Raw genomic sequence first — 19330 nt, 5'->3', positions numbered from 1 at the left:
TGAGAGAGACACATAGCCATGTATGTCCATAAAACTCACAGACTGGGATGATCTGACCTTTTCACATGCCCATAACTGTTTTTCTTTATCTCCAGAATTTGGTTCGAGCACAAGAAGCCAAGATTATAGAGGAGAAAGCAGCCAAAATCAAAGACTGGGTTACATTTAAGTTACGGGAGGTGAGCTATGAGCTAGGAGAAAAAACATCCAGCCTAGGACATTTAAAGGTTCCTTATTTTGTCCCTTTTGTTATGTAATGCTTCAATAAGTGGAACCCCTTTAGAAAGCTTGAACTATTATCCATCCATAGAACCCATCAGGAGCTATTTATTAACCACAGTTACTATGCTACCATTTCTATTAAATATCTCCATTAATATATTTCCCTTTCAGATGGAGATGGAGAACCAGCAATTGAAGTTGACTAACTTGAAACAGGCAGAGCAGATCCTCCTGCTGCAGGACAAACTCCAAAGTAAACCTACTTCTTTTTTTATCATTCTCCTTCCATTTCTCTCATTTTTCCACTCATTTATTTTCATTGAACACTGAATTTCCAACCTGTTTAACACAGCTATACTGGAGAGGCCCACATCTCCATGTTCTCCAAAGCCTCTAGTGGTGGATGCCCAGCTGGTGTCCTCCAGCCCCCTGCACACTACCAGCTACTTTGGAGCATGCCTTACACAGGATGAGAGCTTGAGGCTGACAGGCTCATGCACGCTTGGGTCTAACACTATCAGAGGCACGACTTTACATCACCATCACAATTTACTGCATAGCACACAGGGAGTTGTGCAATGTTGGCTTTATCCTATGTTCTGTCTTTTTCACATGTGATAATTGATTTGTTGAGAAACTGGTTGATCCTTTGGGAATAAATAAAGTTTATTTAGTTCATCAAATTAAGTATCTTTATCGTAATGGTCAACCTGGTCTAGAGAGTTTGAGTGAATTCTTTTTGTGTCTGTTACAGACGGGAAAAGGAAGGCACCGGAGGCATCGGACTGTCAGAATGCATCTGAACAATTGACTCGACAGAAATTCAGCACAGATAGAGGAGTCACTGCAACTGGAACAAAGGTAACGGACAGGAGGGAAGGGATGGAGCCATCTGCTGTTATCACACGGGAGCGAGGAGGAGGAGGAGCTTCAGATAGAGACCACTCCTCTGACGAGCTCAACAGCAAGTTCCGCTTACAGCGCCTTCGCTCCTCTTCATCTTCATCTTCCTCTTCCTCATCAGCCTATGAGACTTCTGGCCCTCGTAGCTTTGACACACCCACCCCTACTCCTAGGAGTCCTCCTCCAGTGGGGGTTTCTCTATCTCAAATAAACCCTGCTCCCTTAGCTCTGCCTTCTGGTACCAGTATGACTCTACCCAAGGTCCGAACCCCTCTGACGCCTCGTGACAGCATCCAGCTTCTCAAGAAACACCACAGTCAACCCCAGCCAGGCCTGGAACGCCTCCATCATGTTAATGTCACTATAGACATTGGATCCTCCACATCCCCGTACCACTGTAGTCTGGCTCTGGGTTCTGCCTCGACACTCGGGGTGGAGGAGACAGACATTGACGAAGGACCTCTAGAAAGAATGGAAGGGGTGGTTGAAGGGTCCACAGAAGAAGTAGCACCCCACGATGGTGTCTCATTTGTGGGGTTGGCAGAGGAGCTGGACCTGCTGGATCCGGAAGCTCTGAAACCTCCTACTCCGCCTTTGCACCGCTTTCCTTCCTGGGTATGTTGGATGGAGGAATGTATGTCTATAATAGGCTTATTCAAGACTTACATTCAGTACTTGGTTGTTATTGACTGCTCTTTTATGCATGCATGTGTTCTGTAGGAGAGTCGTATCTATGCAGTTGCAAAGTCTGGTATGAGAGTTTCAGAAGCCAGCCCTGGAGCCAGAAATATGGGGAGAGGTAGGGGAACCAATCAGGAGTAATTTCTGTCTTAGCACCACAAACATTACAAACAACCACCACTCAATCACCAACCAGTTACCAACAAGTTCACTCCATCACCAGCCAATCACCACACCTCACTCACAAGACGCACAATCAACAGATGGATATGGTTTAAGAATGTTTCTGTGGTTTTGCTCCTCTTGAGCTGTCAGTGAGAGACCAGGTCTTGTTTGATGTCACTTCCTCTCACCTGGGGGAACACACACACCTGGACAGCTGAGACTACCATTCACTGAAGCTTTTCAAGGCTTTTCGAGGTGTGTCAGAACAGAGGCTGAGAATGGAATGGCTTCTTTCTCATTAACCCTGATGAAAGGACAAAGGCAGTGTGTAATTTACACTGTGCCTCCCCTTCTCCTTTTTCCTTGGCTTACAGCTAACAGATTCCCAGAGCAGCTTTAGATATCCTGTGTACTCATGAGTTGGAAAAATTAATCCAATACACTTAATGTAGAGCATTTGAATATGAGACTTGACTGTTAAATTAAGTTTATAAATAATATCAACTAGATAGCAGGTCTGCGGGACCGGGGGAGAATGATTGTGGAATACCATTACCATTTTTTGGATTTTTTTCAGTCAGATGGTTTTACATTGTTACATTGCATATAATCATAAAACACACTCATCTTTGGTAACTGCTTTCGATAACCGGTTGCGGTAAATGTGGGACCTATACTACGAACACTGGGCATGAGGCAGGAGCACACCCTGAATGGAACCATCACAGGGCACCATGCATATACACATTCACATGCGTAGGGGCAGTTTACGTAGCCGGTCCACCTACATGCATGTTTTTGGGAGGAAATTGGAGTACCTGGAGAAAGCCTATGCAGACACAGGGAGAACATGCAAAACTCCACACAGACAGTAACCCGAACTCAGGATTAAATCTGGGATCCTGGAGCTACCCACTAATACAAGGAACTTTCCCCACATAAATATTGACATATCTTTTGAACTTAAGGTCCAAATTATGAATATGCCCCTAAATTATTTATTTGAGTTCCTGTTGCCTTGTAAATTGGGTATATTGCAAACAATTTTTAAATACAGCATAGCAGAATGCACAGAAACTTTTGGCATTAGCGTTATGTATCAATTGTTAGGCTTTAGTTTAACACTGAAGGTATATGTCCACACAAACACTCTCACTGATGATCACTGTATTAGACATGAGTGCTTTCTGGAAAGCCTTCTGTTAATCAAAGATGTTGACCTTCACCATATATTCTTTGCTGACTGAGTGGAGCTGACCTTGCAAGACTTATGTGTGAACACTGAAATGTTCTGTTAATCATCAGTGTTTTCAGCACCATGTTTCTACATGTGATTATTATTCTGCAGTGTCCACCTTCCCCCAGTACCCTGCAGCTGGTCCTTTCACACATCTCATCTACAAGAATATCAGCATACCGGTCTACTCCACACTGAAAGGGGTGAGAGGACAGCAGTGCATTATTATTTTAATAATTTTCCTTACTGATGATACTGCTAATCTACTTTGTCACTGAAAATGCTAAAGATGTTCACTAGTAACATTTAAGCTTAACATTTTCACTGCTTTGCTGACTGCCTTGCCTGCATTTGTAGAAAGCCACACAGATCAGCAGTGCTCCTCTCCCTGATGAAGATTCGGGCTCAGAGGATGACAGCAGCTCGCTGGCCAGCCTGCGCACCTCAACAGTGGGGACAGATAAGAAGGGCAGTACCCCAGGCAGCCCTCGTGCTGTGAAGAGAGGTGAAGAATAATGACTACTAACCTATTTTTTCTAAATCCCTTTCTACCCATTTAATACACCTTAAAGAAGAAGATAAAACAATGCACTGGAATGTAGTGTTGTGTCTCCTCAGTGGTGGAATTATTTAGTATCCTGGCTCCTCAGGGAATGGCTTTACCCCTTCAGTCTGAATGAACCAGTGTCTCCATTCCTTAAGACCTAGCTCTTCCGACAATGTCTAGAATAACACTTCTTCAACTTTTTTGTTTACATGTTTGTATTCTTCTTTGTTTTTGTTCATTTTTTATACACATACTTAGGTCTTAACTTCTTTAGATTGTCCTTTTTAGTTTTTATTAGACAACTCTAGCACTTATATGTACCAGTATTAGTCTCTACTCCTTAATCCTTACAGATTTTACAAGTACTTTTTATTGTTGCACCTTCAGCTGTTTATAAATCACTCTCGATATGAGCGAGAGCCAAATGACTAAATATAACTGTAAAGCAGAAGAGAAATGAAACTGAACTGTCACCTGGTTACTAGATGTTCATAAATATTGGATAGATATGGTCAGTAATGGCCCAGTATGGCTGCAACCAAGCATGAGAGAACTAGCTGCCACTTGTTTAATCAGCTGGTTTAACCGCTTGTTCAGTCAGTCTTTAAATGACTAATGTGTATTAGATTTGATCATGCTAGGTTGAAAACCTGTAGTCATTGGTGACACCCTTTGAGGATAAGATCAGACATTCCTGTGGTAAATTGTTTCTAGTTCATGACCAGTCTCTTGGTTCCTAGGGGTGTCCATGTCCTCCATCAGCTCAGAAAGTGATTATGCCATCCCTCCAGATGCCTACTCACTGGACAGTGACTACTCTGAGCCAGAGCAGAAAGTACAGCGTACTTCATCCTACTCCTGCGAGAGTGTGGGACCTGTATGTATCTCACCAATAATTCCCTCAGTCTCACACTATCACATTACTTTCTACTTCTTGTTCTGCGTTTTATGGCCTTGATTTGCTAGCTTTTTTTAGATTCATTACTATATTTATCTCAGTCCAGAGATTTGTTCACATTTGTTTCTGTCAGTGTAAAGAGCTCATGTATAAGCCAGTGTTGTCTGAGACATTGATGTATGTGTTTCTGTAGGAGACTCTGGAGAAATCTGGCTACCTGCTGAAGATGGGAAGCCAGGTGAAGGCATGGAAAAGGCGCTGGTTCATCCTGAGGAATGGAGAGATCCTGTACTATAAATCACCAGTGAGTACATGGGTGAGACTAATTAACACTGTGCCAGCTTCTGGGAAATTGGTAGCTTTGTATGTGGGAGAGAGGATGATGATATGTTGGTAGAGACTGAAATAGCAAAGGCTAGTTATTGATCTCTTTTAGGGAGGCTTCTAAAGCTTCCGGAAGGTTGGATAAGCACTGTGGAAGGGAGGGGATTGAGACAGTTCATAAAAGTCAATCTTTGAAAACAGAAACATCTAAATGTGCTGCCCATCTCTGCAGCAATGGGCCAGCAGTGATGTATAAAAGGAATTGGCAGGAGCTACAACACTGCTTCTGTACTGAGTTGAGCTGTCTGAGACACAACGTTGAACAGTAGCAACAAAACAAATTGTAGATAGATGTAGTTCAGATTTACTGACATCCCTCATGAATGCCCTTCAGATTTACTGACTTCCCTCATGAAAATGAGCTAAAATTAATACATAAAAAAAACAACATGCAATAAATGGTATTTGCAGTTTTATATATTATTTTTAAATACAATGTTATATGAATGCTTACATTTTATTATTTATTATATGGTATTATTACTACTTTTCAAACACAAAAAAAGATGTAAGTAGTGCAATTTTTTGCACTACTTATAACACACACTTGGCAATACATTGATTCCTTAAAAAGTGGGGACACATACAAAGTGCTGTAATTACTATACTGTTTATCCAATTTGGATAAATACCCTCAAATTTAATAGTCTGAAAGTCTGAAACTTTGCGCTTATCTATTCATTAATTCATTTCAACTCTGATATACTTTGGTGGAGAGATAATATAGCAACAACTTTGTCAATGTCCAAATATATACGGACCTAACTGGATGGCAAGACACCTCCAAATCAAAAATCCTAGCCCGGAACACCAAAAAATATGACGCATAAATAAATGCCGCCACACGCCACACGTCCTTTTTCTTTTTTTCTCTTTTTCTCTTTAGTCTACTCTCAATACTCAAATGTAGAAATAAGTGGGAATATTTTGGCATATTTATTTGATTAAAATAAAATAATGTGTCTTATTTTTAATTACAGTATCCAGCCTAACTATGATACATATTTTCCTTTATATTATAATATTTATAATCTATATTAATCTGTATATTTGTCCATGTATCATTTGTAGTGTTATTTAGTTGAAGGGGTTGCGTAAGTACTGTATACTGCAGGAGTGACGATGTTTGCTTTGGTTGTGCTGCTCTTTCAGAGTGACGTGATCCGGAAGCCTCAAGGCCAGATTGAACTCAACTCTTCATGTCGGATAGCCCGTGGAGAGGGAGCACAGACGTTCCAGGTGAGACACACACACACATACACACACAGCCTGCTGTAGGTAGTCTGACTGCTTGATGTCTTAATCTCTCTTTGAACAGCACACTGTCACATAAATTAATGTTTAGCCTTTCTGTGTTTACATTATTGGATTACCAAAGTTGCAGTGGTAGCAGTTTTGTGTAATTCTCTTTAGTCACTTTGTTTTAAGAATTGTTCTATCTTTGGAAAAATCCCCTTTCTAATGTAAATCTCAGTAACAGTGTGGTTTTTGTTTAATTTTTGACCAAAAATCAAAGACAATTTAAATTTTGTGTATAATAGTTAATCACAGAGAAGAAGACATTCTACCTAACCGCAGACTCTCCCAACATCCTGGAGGAATGGATCCGAGTTCTCCAGAACATTCTTAAAGTCCAGGCCAGTGGACCATTCTCCACAGAGACACGAGCCAAGCCTACAGTGCGTGGCTGGTTGACTAAGGTGAGACACTACGACAGTGTTCTCACTACACCCTGTGATTGTATAGGTGAACCCTAGAGTTTCCGGAAAGGTCTGCAGTGCCAGTACTCAATAACAGGGCTCTCAGGATATGCACCATCAAACACTTGAAAGCCTTATTTTTATTCACCTGAAACAGCTGTTTGAAAGCATTCAGTCTTCTGTAAGACTACATCCTAATGTACATGGCTGTTTTAAATAGAATTTGTCAGTATGCCAGTGGCTGTGATTAGGCGTCTGTGTGTGTGTGTGTATGTGTGTGTGTGTGCGCGTGTGCGGACGAGGTAAGGTGAAGAGGCTCTGGGCTCGATTGCTGGGTGACTAGCACATGTTGAGACAGAACTGAGGTCAACATGCCTGGAATTATTCCCAGCCTCTAGATCTTGATGTGGGCCAAATGTCCCCACAAGAATAGGAATATCTGACCGTTTTGATTTCATGGGGACATTTGGGTGGTCCTTAAAATTACCACCCCCCACCAACCCCTCTTTTTTTCTTTTTCTTTTAATTTTTTTTAAAACCTGCAGCTTTTATTTTAAAAAGCAAAAAGAGCCAAAGTGTTTCCTTTTGGTTACTGTAGATAAGGCTAGGTTAAGGTGTGTGTGTGTAAAAGGTTGTGTGGATGAGGTAAGGTGAAGAGGCTCTGGGCTCGATTGCTGGGTGACTAGCACACGTTGAGACAGAACTGAGGTCAGCATGCCTGGAATTTTGCCCAGCCTCTCTATATCTTGATAGGGGACAAATGTCCCCACAAGAATAGGAATATATAACAGTTTTGACCTTGTGGGGACATTTGGATGGTCCCTACAAGAACAGCCCCCCTTTTCCCCCAAAACAACAGCTTTTATTTAAAAACTAAAAGATACAAAATGTTTCCTTTTGGTTACTGAGGATAAGACTAGGTTAAGATGTGGGTGTGCATGTGTGTGTGTGTGTTTGTGTGCATGCATGGCCTCATCCCCTCAGTGGAACGTGGTTGATGTATCTCCAACATCTGAGTGACAGCTCAGGCTGTAATATATGGGTTCTTCCTGTGTGAGTGCTTTGAACTTTTTCTTTTAACTGTCACTGCAGGATTCGCTGCTGCTGCATCTCTGGTTGTTGACACCTTTGTGAAATAACCACTGAACTTCCCTATATTTATGAATCATTTTGTCTCACTTATTTTGGCTTCTTTGCTTTTCTCTGTTATTTAATCTTTAGGTCAAGCATGGTCATTCAAAGCTTGTGTGGTGCACCCTAATAGGAAAGATTTTCTACTACTACCGTAACCAGGATGACAAGGTGATTATACAATACTATGAATTATATCCATTTTCTCCTGTTGTTGTCTATGCTGTCCGTGTTGAGGTGTGTGTGTGTGTGTGTGCGTGTGCGTGTGTCAGTTCCCATTAGGTCAGCTCCATGTGCGAGAGGCACGGGTTGAGGAGGTGGACAGGTCATGTGATTCTGATGAGGACTATGAAGCAGGAGGACGGGGCTTCCTCTCTTCTCACTGCACATTAGTGGTCCATCCCAAAGAGCAAAGCCCCACGTACCTGCTCATTGGCACCAAGCAAGAAAAGGTAATGCTCATAAATCTGAATCCAACTCAAATTATTTTAAAAACTACTGTTTACATGCTTACACACACGTTATAGAGGGCTCATTGTGTTTTTTTAAGAAATACTGAATGTGAGCCAGTTGCCTAAGTCAGGTTTAAAGGTGTCTTATTGTTTAGACTACAGACTAGGAAGACAGTTCTAAGAATAAAAAAATAAATTATTAGGTTTCTTTTTGTGACAGGGTTTTTCAAAAAACTTTTTCCTTGCTAGTTCTTGTTAGTTCTTGGCCCTAGTCATAGTGTGCACAATGTGTAAGTTCATCAGCATAAATCAGTGAAATGACAAAATCATGTTTTCCTATTAAGACAGTTAAATGACTTTTGCCTACCGTTTTGCCCACCCCTATTTTCTGTCTGTGTGACCATGCATATGTGTGTGAGGGAGAAATTACCCAAAATCATCTCATGTTTAACCTTATGAATGAGCAAAATAACTGAGCAAGCACTTTTTTACTATCCAGTCTAACAAAACCCAATGGAGTAAAGCATGTCCAACCTGAAGATCCTTTATCATACAGAAATATGCCCTGTAATAGAATAATAATGCATTTTGCTTTCTCCCAGGATACCTGGCTGTACCATCTGACTGTGGCAGCAGGAAACTGTGCTAGCCTGAAAGTGGCCACAGAGTATGAGCAGCTGATTGGAAAACTGCTGGATGTGGATGGAGATCCAGGTGAGATATTGTTTTCAAATAACTTCTGTCTGGTGTACAATGTAATCAAATGGATAGATTTGAAGTGTAATCTTGTTTTAAATCAAAGACGTAAGACAGCGTTAATGGCAATTACCGAAGGTTTGAAGTCTTCTGTAATGCTATTTAAATTTGTAACTGAATCTGCTAATGCTATCTGTGTGCGTGTGTGTGTGTGTGTGTGTGTGTGTGTGTGTGTGTGTGTGTGCGTGTGTGTGCAGACTCTCCTCTGTGGAAACATGAGGTGCTGTGCTTCAGTAAAGAGGGTTTGCGTTCCCCTCTGACCACATTGCCCTCTGAGGCACTTCAAACAGAGGCTCTCAAGCTCTTTAAGGTTTGCACTGCTTTTTTCCCTCTCTTAGGCACACACTCACTTTTTTTTTTACAGCGACCTTGTGTCCTGCTCTGGCTCTCCTCTTCTTTCTGTGCTTTTTTCTGTTCCTTCTCTTTCTGCCTCTTATGTTCTTGTGTCTTCTTGTTCTCCCTTCCTTTACTCTCTAATTTAGTTCAAACCGACCTTTTTTCTTCAACTCCTCTCTCCTTTCCCATTTTTCATCTCTCCCTTTCCTTTTTCACTCCTTTATTGACCTTCTTACACAAGGAGGGCTGATGGTGCAGTTCAGTGTGTTCTCATAGTATCTAAGAGGCCCTCTGTCTCTCCCACAGTCAGATCAAAGCGAGAGCAGCCAGGCCGCCACTCATTAGGGCGCTGTATGAAGATAATGGGCTGGATTAGGCTCTGATTGAGGCAAGCCTCTGCCACCCCTTCAACTTACTGTATAGAGCCCAGTGTGGTACAACAGGGAAAATCTTTCAGCTTGGGTTCAAAGAGAAGCCATGATTTTGTCTTGGAGAGGGTTTTTTTTTTTCACTCAGTCTCCTTGCTGCTACTTTTTTCCCATGTGAAATGCAACCACCTTCTACTGCATTTTCTACACAGTTGACATGGTTTATATACATATCTCTACACCCACTATGCTACGCTGTGCATGTGTCTGTATAAAGCAATCAAGCCTTTTTAGCTAGACATTTGATCCTAAAGCAGACAGCCTCTCTCTAGGTAATGGATGGCTTAGCTGACAGGTATGTCCTGAGATTAAGTAATTTAATGTAATTTCTCTGGAAGCACAAATGGATCATTAATGGGAAATGAGTCTGATCATGCACTTGCGTGCACTGTCTGCATGCGTTCAGCTTGCCATCTAGTGGCAGTGCAAAGGCATGATACTATCACCATATGAAGACAATTTGATGATATGGACCAGAGGTTATCAAAAGGCTTCCTGGGCAAACAGCCTCAAATGAACATGATGAATTTTCTGCTACCCCAAAGTTTGACCTCCCTGTGTTTTGATTTCAGATTTATAATTTAGTACTGTTGTAACATTTGAACATTTTATCATGACATATGTGGTACAGAAGTGACAACTAAAAAAAACAAAAACAAAGAGGAGATTATGAGTTTTTCTCTTGACCCCATTTGTAAATCAAGTGACCCCAAGTAGGGTCAGAAATATAGTTAATGAGATTTATAACTACTATCTGTGAAATATTTTTAAAGATAATGTGAAATAAAAGTCATAAAACAATTCCCTTTGACACTACATATTTACCAGTGAAATAGAATCCACTCGTTTGCTTGATGATAGCTGGAGTTGGAGACTGAGAGTAGTGAAACAAGATATTATTGGATGCTGAATGATGTACTCACAAATCAGAAGACATTCATGTTGGGCAAGATTCATTGCATTTTGATGGAAGGTTACAGAAAAATAAGAAGCCCTTCAAGTGACTAATGTTAATAAATAATGGACAATAAAGCCAGGGAATTAATGGTTTAGATTTCAGGCTGTTTTAAAGTCAGACCACTTAAAAACATATAGAGCTACTCCTCACAGCCAGCAGCTGTCAATAAAATATCTGCTCAAAGATAAAACTCCAGGTTTCATAAATGGAAAAATAAACGTATTATGTGAACCACCTATAAATTATTGCCTGGCAATTCAGTAAGTTCTGTTTTTTTCACTATCATTCAGGCTATTTCTCGGTAGCATGTCAATCTCGGTAGCATGTGTTTTTACATCCGTGGCTTTGCAAGGCATGCCTGATTCACTGAATATTCGTTTAATTAATAATTTAAAACAAAGTACTATAATGCGTTATGTATCACTTCCTTTTCTAGTCGTGTCAGCTGTTTATCAACGTGCTAGTGGAGGCGCCGTCCATAGACTATCACACTTCTCTGGCCCAGAGTGCATTGCAAGTTTGTCTGACACACCCTGAGCTGCAGAATGAGATGTACTGTCAGCTGATAAAACAGACCAACCGCCGAATGCCAAACAACTACCCTCTCACACAGGTCAGTCACATACACACACACACACGCACACATTCAGCAAATGCTGAGACTAAACTGACTTTGAAGTCCAAATTTAGATCTCACTGTTTTTCTTTTCTTCTCTCTCTCTTGCTCTCTCTCTCTCTCTGACAGTGTTGGCAGCTGTTGTCTGTCTGTGTTGCTCTTTTCCTGCCCCAGCATCACTTCCTGTGGTATCTGAGACAGTACCTGCAGAGACACGCTGATCCAAAGTCAGGCCTCTCTTTCTCTTTTTGAAATACAATAGTCAGTAACTAAATGAGAAGTTGACTGATCCGTGATTCTTACACTTACCTCTTTTATATTGTGCCAAAATAATTTTTCTGCCATTTTTGTGAATGAATGTGTGTGCATGTGTGTGTATGTGTGTGTGTGTGTGTGTGTGTGTAAAGGAGTGAGGTAGGAAAGTATGCAGTTTACTGTCAGCGGTCAGTAGAGAGAGTGTTGCAGAATGGAGAAAGGGAAGCCAAGCCTTCCCGCATGGAGATTGTGTCTATTCTGTTGAGAAACCCTTACCATCACTCGCTACCCTTCAGCATACCTGTCCACTTTATGAACAACACCTACCAGGTACACACATATACACTATACAGCCAAATGTATGTGGACACCTGACCAGCACAGCCATATGTGAGCCTTCCCCAAACTGGTGCTACAAAGTCGGAAGCACAGAATTTTCTAGAATGTCTTTGTACGTCTTAGCATTAAGATTTTTCTTCACTGGAACTATGGGGACTAGCCCAAACCTGTTCCAGCATGACAATGCCCCTGTGCATAATGATTTGCCAAGATAGATGGGGAAGAACTCATCTGCATAGAGCCATGACCTCAACCCCACTGAATAATTTTGGGATGAACTGGAACTTTGACTATGTGCCAGACCTCCTCGCCCAACTAATGCTCTTGTGGCTCAGTGGGCAAATCCCCACAGCCATGTTCCAAAATCTAGTGGAAAGCTTTCCTAGAAGAGTGGAGGTTATTATAACATCAAAGGGGACTAAGTCTTGAATGGGATATTCTAAAAGCACTTGTGATGGTCAGGTGTCCCTATCTATGTACAGTATATACATATTTACATTTAAATTTCTCTCTACCGGCACACGCCAAACACATAAAGATGTCACTAGCAAAGCAACTGTTAAAAAAAATTAATACTATGGATGCTTTAGGTGGTGGGATTCGACGGCTCCACCACAGTAGAGGAGTTTGTGAACACACTGAACCAGAGGGCAGGCATGAGGAAGCCCCAGCTTTCCGGTTTCGCCCTCTTCACAGACGACCCCTCAGGAAAAGACCTTGAGCACTGCCTCCAGCCTGCTACCAAGGTAATGCACACCAGAGCACATCTTATTGTTGGAATATTGTGTAACACATGTTTCACACCCTCTAGTGTTTCTGAATATTTTGAATATGCATTCATTTTAAATAGAACCTTCATCTGAAATGCAGTAAATTGAAAGTGATAATTTAGAAATAAAGAAATGGAAATACATTTTAAAAAAGATTATATAGGTGGCTGAGGTTGAAAATTTGGATGATGTGTATACATATGATGCAGGTAATGGATAAAATGTAATAGACATTCAAATAAATATTATAAAGAAAGTATGTGTACCATTCTCTCTATGGCTACATCAAAAACTACTAAATATTATACTAATAGGATGTTAAAATTTATTATTATAACCATTTATTATAACTTTGGTAATTCACTGGTTCACTGGTCTGACATACTCCTTATTATGGTAATTTTGGCAGCCACCAAAAAGGTTTTGTTGAAGTTTTGTTATGGCTGCTAAATGCTTAGTGGCTAAGCCAACACCAAACAAATTCTCTATGCCTGAAGAAGTAAAGTATTCTGCATAGTTTCAAATAAATAGATATTCTGTCCTGGGTAGGTAGAGATTGTGTTTAAAACCGTGAATACCATGAGCAAGAGAGATTGTATTTACTGATAAACCCATGTTCTTTCGTGGCAGATTTGCGATGTGATCTCAAAGTGGGAACAGGCCCTGAAAGAACTGCAACCAGGAAAGTGTGAAGGGACGCGCATTGTGCGCTTAACATACAAAAGCAGGTGCATCATTAATACTCATTTCTTCTTTTCAGCATATATAAATATTCAGCATATATAAATATTCAGCATTTGTTTATTGAAAGGTAGAGGTTACAGTAGCCTTGTATTTGTATCCTGTATTTTCTAGGCTGTGTTTCCGAGCACAGGCAAAAGGAGAGACTGAGAGAGAGCGCCTCCTGCTGGCGTATCAAGTGAATGAAGAAGTTCACCAAGGCCACTTTCCAGTCAGTAAAGAGCTGGCACTGGAGGTTGCTGCCCTCATGGCCCAGGTATGTAGAAATAGAAAGTGCTGGGATGTATGTTAATTTTTAGATATGAGGAGTTGATATTGCAATTACATGTATGTGATGCAGGTGGAACATGGAGACTTGGACCGTGCACCAGCGTCTCCTGGCGGCTCTCCACAGCCTAAGATCCAGCAGATTCTGCTGCAAGTTCTGGAGCGCTTCTACCCCAGACGGTACAAACAGGACTGCAACATAGAGCAACTCAGGTAATATCTCACGCACACACACACACACACACACACACACACACACATGCACACAAGCACACCAGGCTTAACTACTGTGTGTCTGCAGTTAGATACAACTTTATTGTCAGTTCACAGAAGACAATTACACAGGCGACGGAATTCAGTTTAGCATCTACAAGAAAGTGTGACGTATCACAGTGCATGATAAGCAGATAAAGTTTAGATGATTATAATTTTTTTATTTTATTAATATCTTGTAATTTGGGGTAAATATGTACAGTTGTACAGTATGTGAGGCGGCCCAAAAAAAGCCACTGGATCTCAGTGTGGCAGAACTGTGGAAAACAGTCATAAATGACAAAAAAAAAATTGAGTTTTGACCAATATTGAGTTTTTCTGCAAATAGTATATTTTGACATCTCTATTTTAAGAAAACCTGATGAGTAAGACTTGTTTTTATTTAGGTTATTTTGTAACCTTGCCTTATCTAACCTTGGGTAAGAAGCCAGTTTAACAAACAGCACTAAATGCAGTCAGTGTGCTTAAAGATGTCTAAAACTTTGCTAACCAAATGTGCTTTCTTCATGTTAAGTAAGTAGATATGGTTATAAATGTAGAGGTAGGTGGGGCGTGTTTCAGGGGAATTGATATGAAATCTTTAAATGTGACTTTCCTTCTTTTCACACTTGGGATAAGCAGACTTTAAAATGCTAGAACTTTACTTTTGGTTGAGATACATGTGAAAGAAAAACATAGCTCAGGAAGTCTGTAGTTTTCCAGAACTATGTATAGCTGAAAATGTCCACATATGAAGGGTTTTTGCAGGCCACCACCCATATACAGCGCATAGAGGTGACGTATGAGTAAGGAAGACTTCTAATGATATGAAGATAAATGAGTACATAGCATACAGAATAAATATACATAGTATACAGTAATTAATGAGCATATACAGTATTGTAGTGGATATATACATTCAGTATGAGTGGTTCTGCATTCACTATCATCACGCTGTATAGCGTATCATTTTAATCTGTCGGAAACTGGAAGCGTTTTGGTAATGACAAGTTTAATTTTGGAACAGGGGTCTTTGTGCATCTAGCAACCCCTGAATCCAACAATTCAAATTATAAGGCACATCATTTTAACATGTACAATGATATTTTGGCTACTTACTGGCATCAGAGAGCTTTTTTATTTCTGAACTTTCTACTCACAGAACATATTTTTACTAAAATTGTCACTAGATCAAGTGAACTATTTATAAGCCTACTTGTTTTTGAGTTGGTGTGGTATGGATTCAATTCATGTGACCAGTCAAACTAGAAGAACTCAATAATAAACATTGTTAATGTTAATGGTGGGTTGTGCTTTCCATCACTGTATCAATATTATAAGAAATCGCAGACTCCTGATCTTCTCGGACTCCAGTTTGCCTTAGAGGATGCAGACCTAAGCCATGAACACACATGACCTTGAATGACCAGCGTTTTGTTCCACAGGGAGCTGGCTGAGCGGCTAGCCACTAAGTGGTCTGTCCTGCAGGGGTGCACTGCTGCTGAATGTGTGAGGATCTATTTGACTGTGGCTCGCAAATGGCCTCTGTTTGGAGCCAAGCTATTTAGTGCTAAAGTAAGTGTACTTCTATAGCTCTGAATGTTCAGTATTAAATAAAAAGATGCTTTCATTGCTCACTTAAACTTATTTTAGAATTGCTCTCAAGGAACATGTTTATCATGGGTAAAGTGTTCAGGATGTGAATTTCTGGTAACGTAATAAACTGAAAGCAATTCTAATGTACCTTTCCATTTCTATTTCTAGCCACTGCCTCCCTCTGCACTAGAGCAGACACAGGTGTGGCTTGCTGTCAGTGAGGACGGATTAAGCGTATTAGATTACAGCATGGTGAGTGTGTGCGTGTGTGCACGTGTCTACATAGAGAGATGCACTGCTATTACCACTTCACATCTCAGCTCATTAGTGTCCTTTACTTGAGGCTGGCCAAATAATTTTTAGGGCAAACTTGACCTTCATTTTCAGGAAGTGTCTGGAGTATTTAAGGGTAAGCACTTATTCTTGACCCTGCGCGACACAAAGAAGCAGACATGTTGGTCTGGAAAGATTTTCAGATGCAGTGCTTCCAAAATCTCTGACCCAAATGGCCACTTACTGGCTTCCCTGTGACCTTTCGTCGGCTGAGCTCTGTAATTTGCTGTCTCTCAACATCTTCCCTTTTCAGTTTAACCCCATCTACTCACCATCCTCACCGACTCCTGGTTAAAACATTAAAAAAATCAATTTATGAATAATAATTTCAGTAGTCCTGCTTGTTTGCTATGTCCTCTTGGTTATTTCAGTGTAAGATTGACTTAATGTTTTCATTTTTACGTAGCACCTTCTGGTCACATATCCATTCCAGTCTGTGATCACCTTTGGGGGGTGCAAAGAGGACTTCATGGTGGTGGTCAGCCAGACTAAAGACCAGGCTTTGGGCAAGAAAACTGTGGACAAGCTCATTTTTGCAATGGCTAAACCAAAGGTAAGTGGGGTCACAACATATTAAATACATTTAACAGCTCCACCATCCATTCGTCCGAATTAAATCTCAGGATTCCAATACACTTGTTTCCGTTCCATCATTGTTTTATTGGATGGAAGCGAAATTTTATCTAGAACATGTGAACTAAGGTGGACATTGAAAATCACTTAGTAAGCAAGATCCACTCCTATACCTTCCCTCTTCTTTGCTATATCAGGATGACAGTTGATGTTAAAAGTAGGTTTCCATGCACTCAGTCAATGTTACTGCCTTTTAGCACAGATTCAGGTCAGTGCATTACAGCATTATGTAACACAGGAAGTGCTAATGAGCTCCAGTGTGTCAATCAAACCATTCACGTCTGAGGCTGAATTTCACACATTTATTATAGCTTTTGTGCTCCTTGGGTTCTAAGTCCCAAGGACCATATTACATATTTGAAATCAAATCATGTAGTTTTTACATGGAAAAAAAACTCTTTATGCCTTCTAACACAGTTCTCTCTCATCTGCTTGGGCAGATCCTGGAGCTGACTTTACTGATGGCCAGCTACATCAACTGGACATCAGGCTTTTCATCAGCTGGGAGCCAGGCACAGTCATCCACACTGGGATCTCGAGACAGGAAGTTGCGGGACATCGATAGCAGACATTTCCCTTCAATGACATACACAACCAAAGGTCCCACACTTTTATGAGCAGCCATCATTCCTGATCAGACACTTCATACATGTACACAGGAGAGAAAGCTGAAGGTGAAGTTATCCAGGTCATCATGGGCTAAATGCATTAGCCTCAGACACTCTCTCTCAGAGAGAGAGAAGAAAAACCAACAGAATATTTTTCTCATTCGGAACAATAATGAAGCACGGTCCTTTTTGGTATAAGCTACACATTCCTTGGATTTCTACTTACTGTGAGCCACTCAGAGAGAGGGATTTCAGGGTCACACAGACACTTATCCTCTGCCTTTTCTCTTCCATACCGCTCCTCTGCTCCCTGCTGCAGTTACAATGGAAAAGGCATTTATCCACTGCTTGAAAAGAGAGAAGTCAAACCACTAACTGAACAAAGACACAGACCATGACATATAAATTGTTAGTGCATTTCACAAGGTTTTCCAGTCAGAGTTCTGTCGCATTTATTTTATTCAGTTGACCTAACATTTTACTAGCTTGCATCTACTTTGTTTTTTGTTTTTTTTTGGTTGCTTATCTCTGTGTTAGATGAGATTTTGTTTTTATTCCTGATGCTGGTACGGACCATTTCATCTGCCACTTGTAGTTCTGTTTTCAGGTACATATCCTGTTTTTAATGACTACACTGTTGGGAAAGTGTAGCTTATGTAAGAGAATCTGTTTCCTGTCAGATATCATGCTTCTTGGAATAGTTAAAGCAGTACAGAGAACATTTATATTATAACTAGTGACAGCAAAGCTTTTATTGCTAGATGACCTCAGATGTTTCAATACCATTTCAGGGTATAAAAGGATATTCAGTCAATTAGCTTAATAAATACCAGTGCGGGTAAGTGTTTTTTTTTTTTTTTTTTTTTGGTAAAATCAGATTAACATGTATATTAGTTTTAAAGCCCTTTTCTAATTGTAACTGAAATGGAACAGACAAAAGCCCTGCATGCCACTTCAGTTGTTGTTGACTGTTTTATTATGGATTGAGTACCAGAGGCACAGTCCATGATGTCTGTTACATCAGAACCCTGTACTGGAATATATGGGAACTGCCACTCAGGAACAGTACACATCTAATTCACATGACAGAGCTACAAATCAAACATGATAATACCTGTTTAAACCTGCAATAGTAACTGTTGACATGAGCTGAATATTCAAGCATAAAACTAACAAATGTTTCGATGTTAGAAATGTAACAGGACACACTGCACCCCTAATATGCAGTAACTTTAGAATGGGATGTTGATCTTCCCTGTGTGCTAATGTAGAAATTAATCTGCAAAAGAGCTATAAAAATTAGTGACTTGAATCGTTCTATGGATCAAACCACTGTTTCTAAGTTTTTCTATTTATTTTGTTCTCATAATGTTGCTACTTTTAGTAAGAAAAACAGCTTGCTTTACTAAATCAGTTTGCAGGTCATTGAGTTGTTTTTTAGGCAAGAAGCTAAAGGATAATATTCTTTTAACTGTGTGCATGACCAGTAGTTGAAAATGCTGTGAAGGCGTCAAATCTTCAATGCATGGATGGAAGGTTTTGAAAATAAAAGGTACAATGTGTTCTCATCTTATTGCATGTATTTTTTTTTTTTTACCTTACTTCTGTAACTTTACTCCTGTAACGTCTAATGCTAAAATACCAGTGCACTATCGGCCCTGAGCAAGGTCATGGTTTCAGCCTTTACAACTATACAAGTACATTAATGCGTAGGTCAGTCTTCCCACATTCGTACATTCTTACATTCTCTTATTGAAGGAAAGAGAGCCGCTCAACCATTAGCCTTGAACATTTCTTTAATTTATATATTTATGCTCTTCTCCCTGGTAGATAAAAATGCTTGTATTTCTAAGTATAAGTCACTATTATATGTCAGTGCAACCCTTTTATCGGAGTCCTCATCATTTTATGACCATACCAATGAATTTAGGTCTTTTTAATTCATGTATTCAGTAAATATGGAAGGAGATGAATAAGTAAACGAATAACCAAATGAAAAAAAGGAGCAATACAAGTGTTGGCCAGCATGCCACTTTATGAACTTGGTGGAATTCCTCTGTATGCAGGCACATCAAATTGCTAATGGCATTTTCCTGCCAATAGCATGCTATAAATTTTTCAT

The 19330-nt window shown here is 40.2% G+C and overlaps 1 protein-coding gene across 2 annotated transcripts in view; it reads left to right on the top strand.

Annotated features, from left to right (window-relative positions):
* The window catches only part of plekhh1 (pleckstrin homology domain containing, family H (with MyTH4 domain) member 1), a 31315-nt gene extending 12539 nt beyond the window's left edge, over positions 1–18776 (top strand). Inside the window, exons 5-30 of one of the 2 annotated variants that reach the window (XM_026934346.3) lie at positions 96–179; positions 394–475; positions 575–745; positions 977–1740; positions 1846–1924; positions 3320–3411; positions 3566–3713; positions 4496–4632; positions 4847–4957; positions 6190–6276; positions 6579–6737; positions 7959–8039; positions 8141–8320; positions 8923–9034; positions 9274–9386; positions 11235–11411; positions 11544–11641; positions 11822–11999; positions 12599–12754; positions 13409–13506; positions 13634–13775; positions 13860–13999; positions 15484–15613; positions 15803–15886; positions 16374–16520; positions 17041–18776. In XM_026934346.3, coding sequence (XP_026790147.1) covers positions 96–179; positions 394–475; positions 575–745; positions 977–1740; positions 1846–1924; positions 3320–3411; positions 3566–3713; positions 4496–4632; positions 4847–4957; positions 6190–6276; positions 6579–6737; positions 7959–8039; positions 8141–8320; positions 8923–9034; positions 9274–9386; positions 11235–11411; positions 11544–11641; positions 11822–11999; positions 12599–12754; positions 13409–13506; positions 13634–13775; positions 13860–13999; positions 15484–15613; positions 15803–15886; positions 16374–16520; positions 17041–17217 — 3927 coding nt within the window. In that variant the 3' untranslated portion in view covers positions 17218–18776. Of the gene's footprint in view, positions 1–95; positions 180–393; positions 476–574; positions 746–976; positions 1741–1845; positions 1925–3319; positions 3412–3565; positions 3714–4495; positions 4633–4846; positions 4970–6189; positions 6277–6578; positions 6738–7958; positions 8040–8140; positions 8321–8922; positions 9035–9273; positions 9387–11234; positions 11412–11543; positions 11642–11821; positions 12000–12598; positions 12755–13408; positions 13507–13633; positions 13776–13859; positions 14000–15483; positions 15614–15802; positions 15887–16373; positions 16521–17040 lie in introns of both variants that reach the window. The other variant, XM_026934345.3, reaches the window with a different exon arrangement.
* Positions 18777–19330: the final 554 nt, after the last annotated feature.

The sequence above is a fragment of the Pangasianodon hypophthalmus genome, chromosome 10, assembly GCF_027358585.1.
Source record: "Pangasianodon hypophthalmus isolate fPanHyp1 chromosome 10, fPanHyp1.pri, whole genome shotgun sequence".
Taxonomy (NCBI): domain Eukaryota; kingdom Metazoa; phylum Chordata; class Actinopteri; order Siluriformes; family Pangasiidae; genus Pangasianodon; species Pangasianodon hypophthalmus.
Note: the sequence above shows the minus strand (reverse complement) of the source record. Positions and strands in the feature narration are given on the sequence as shown.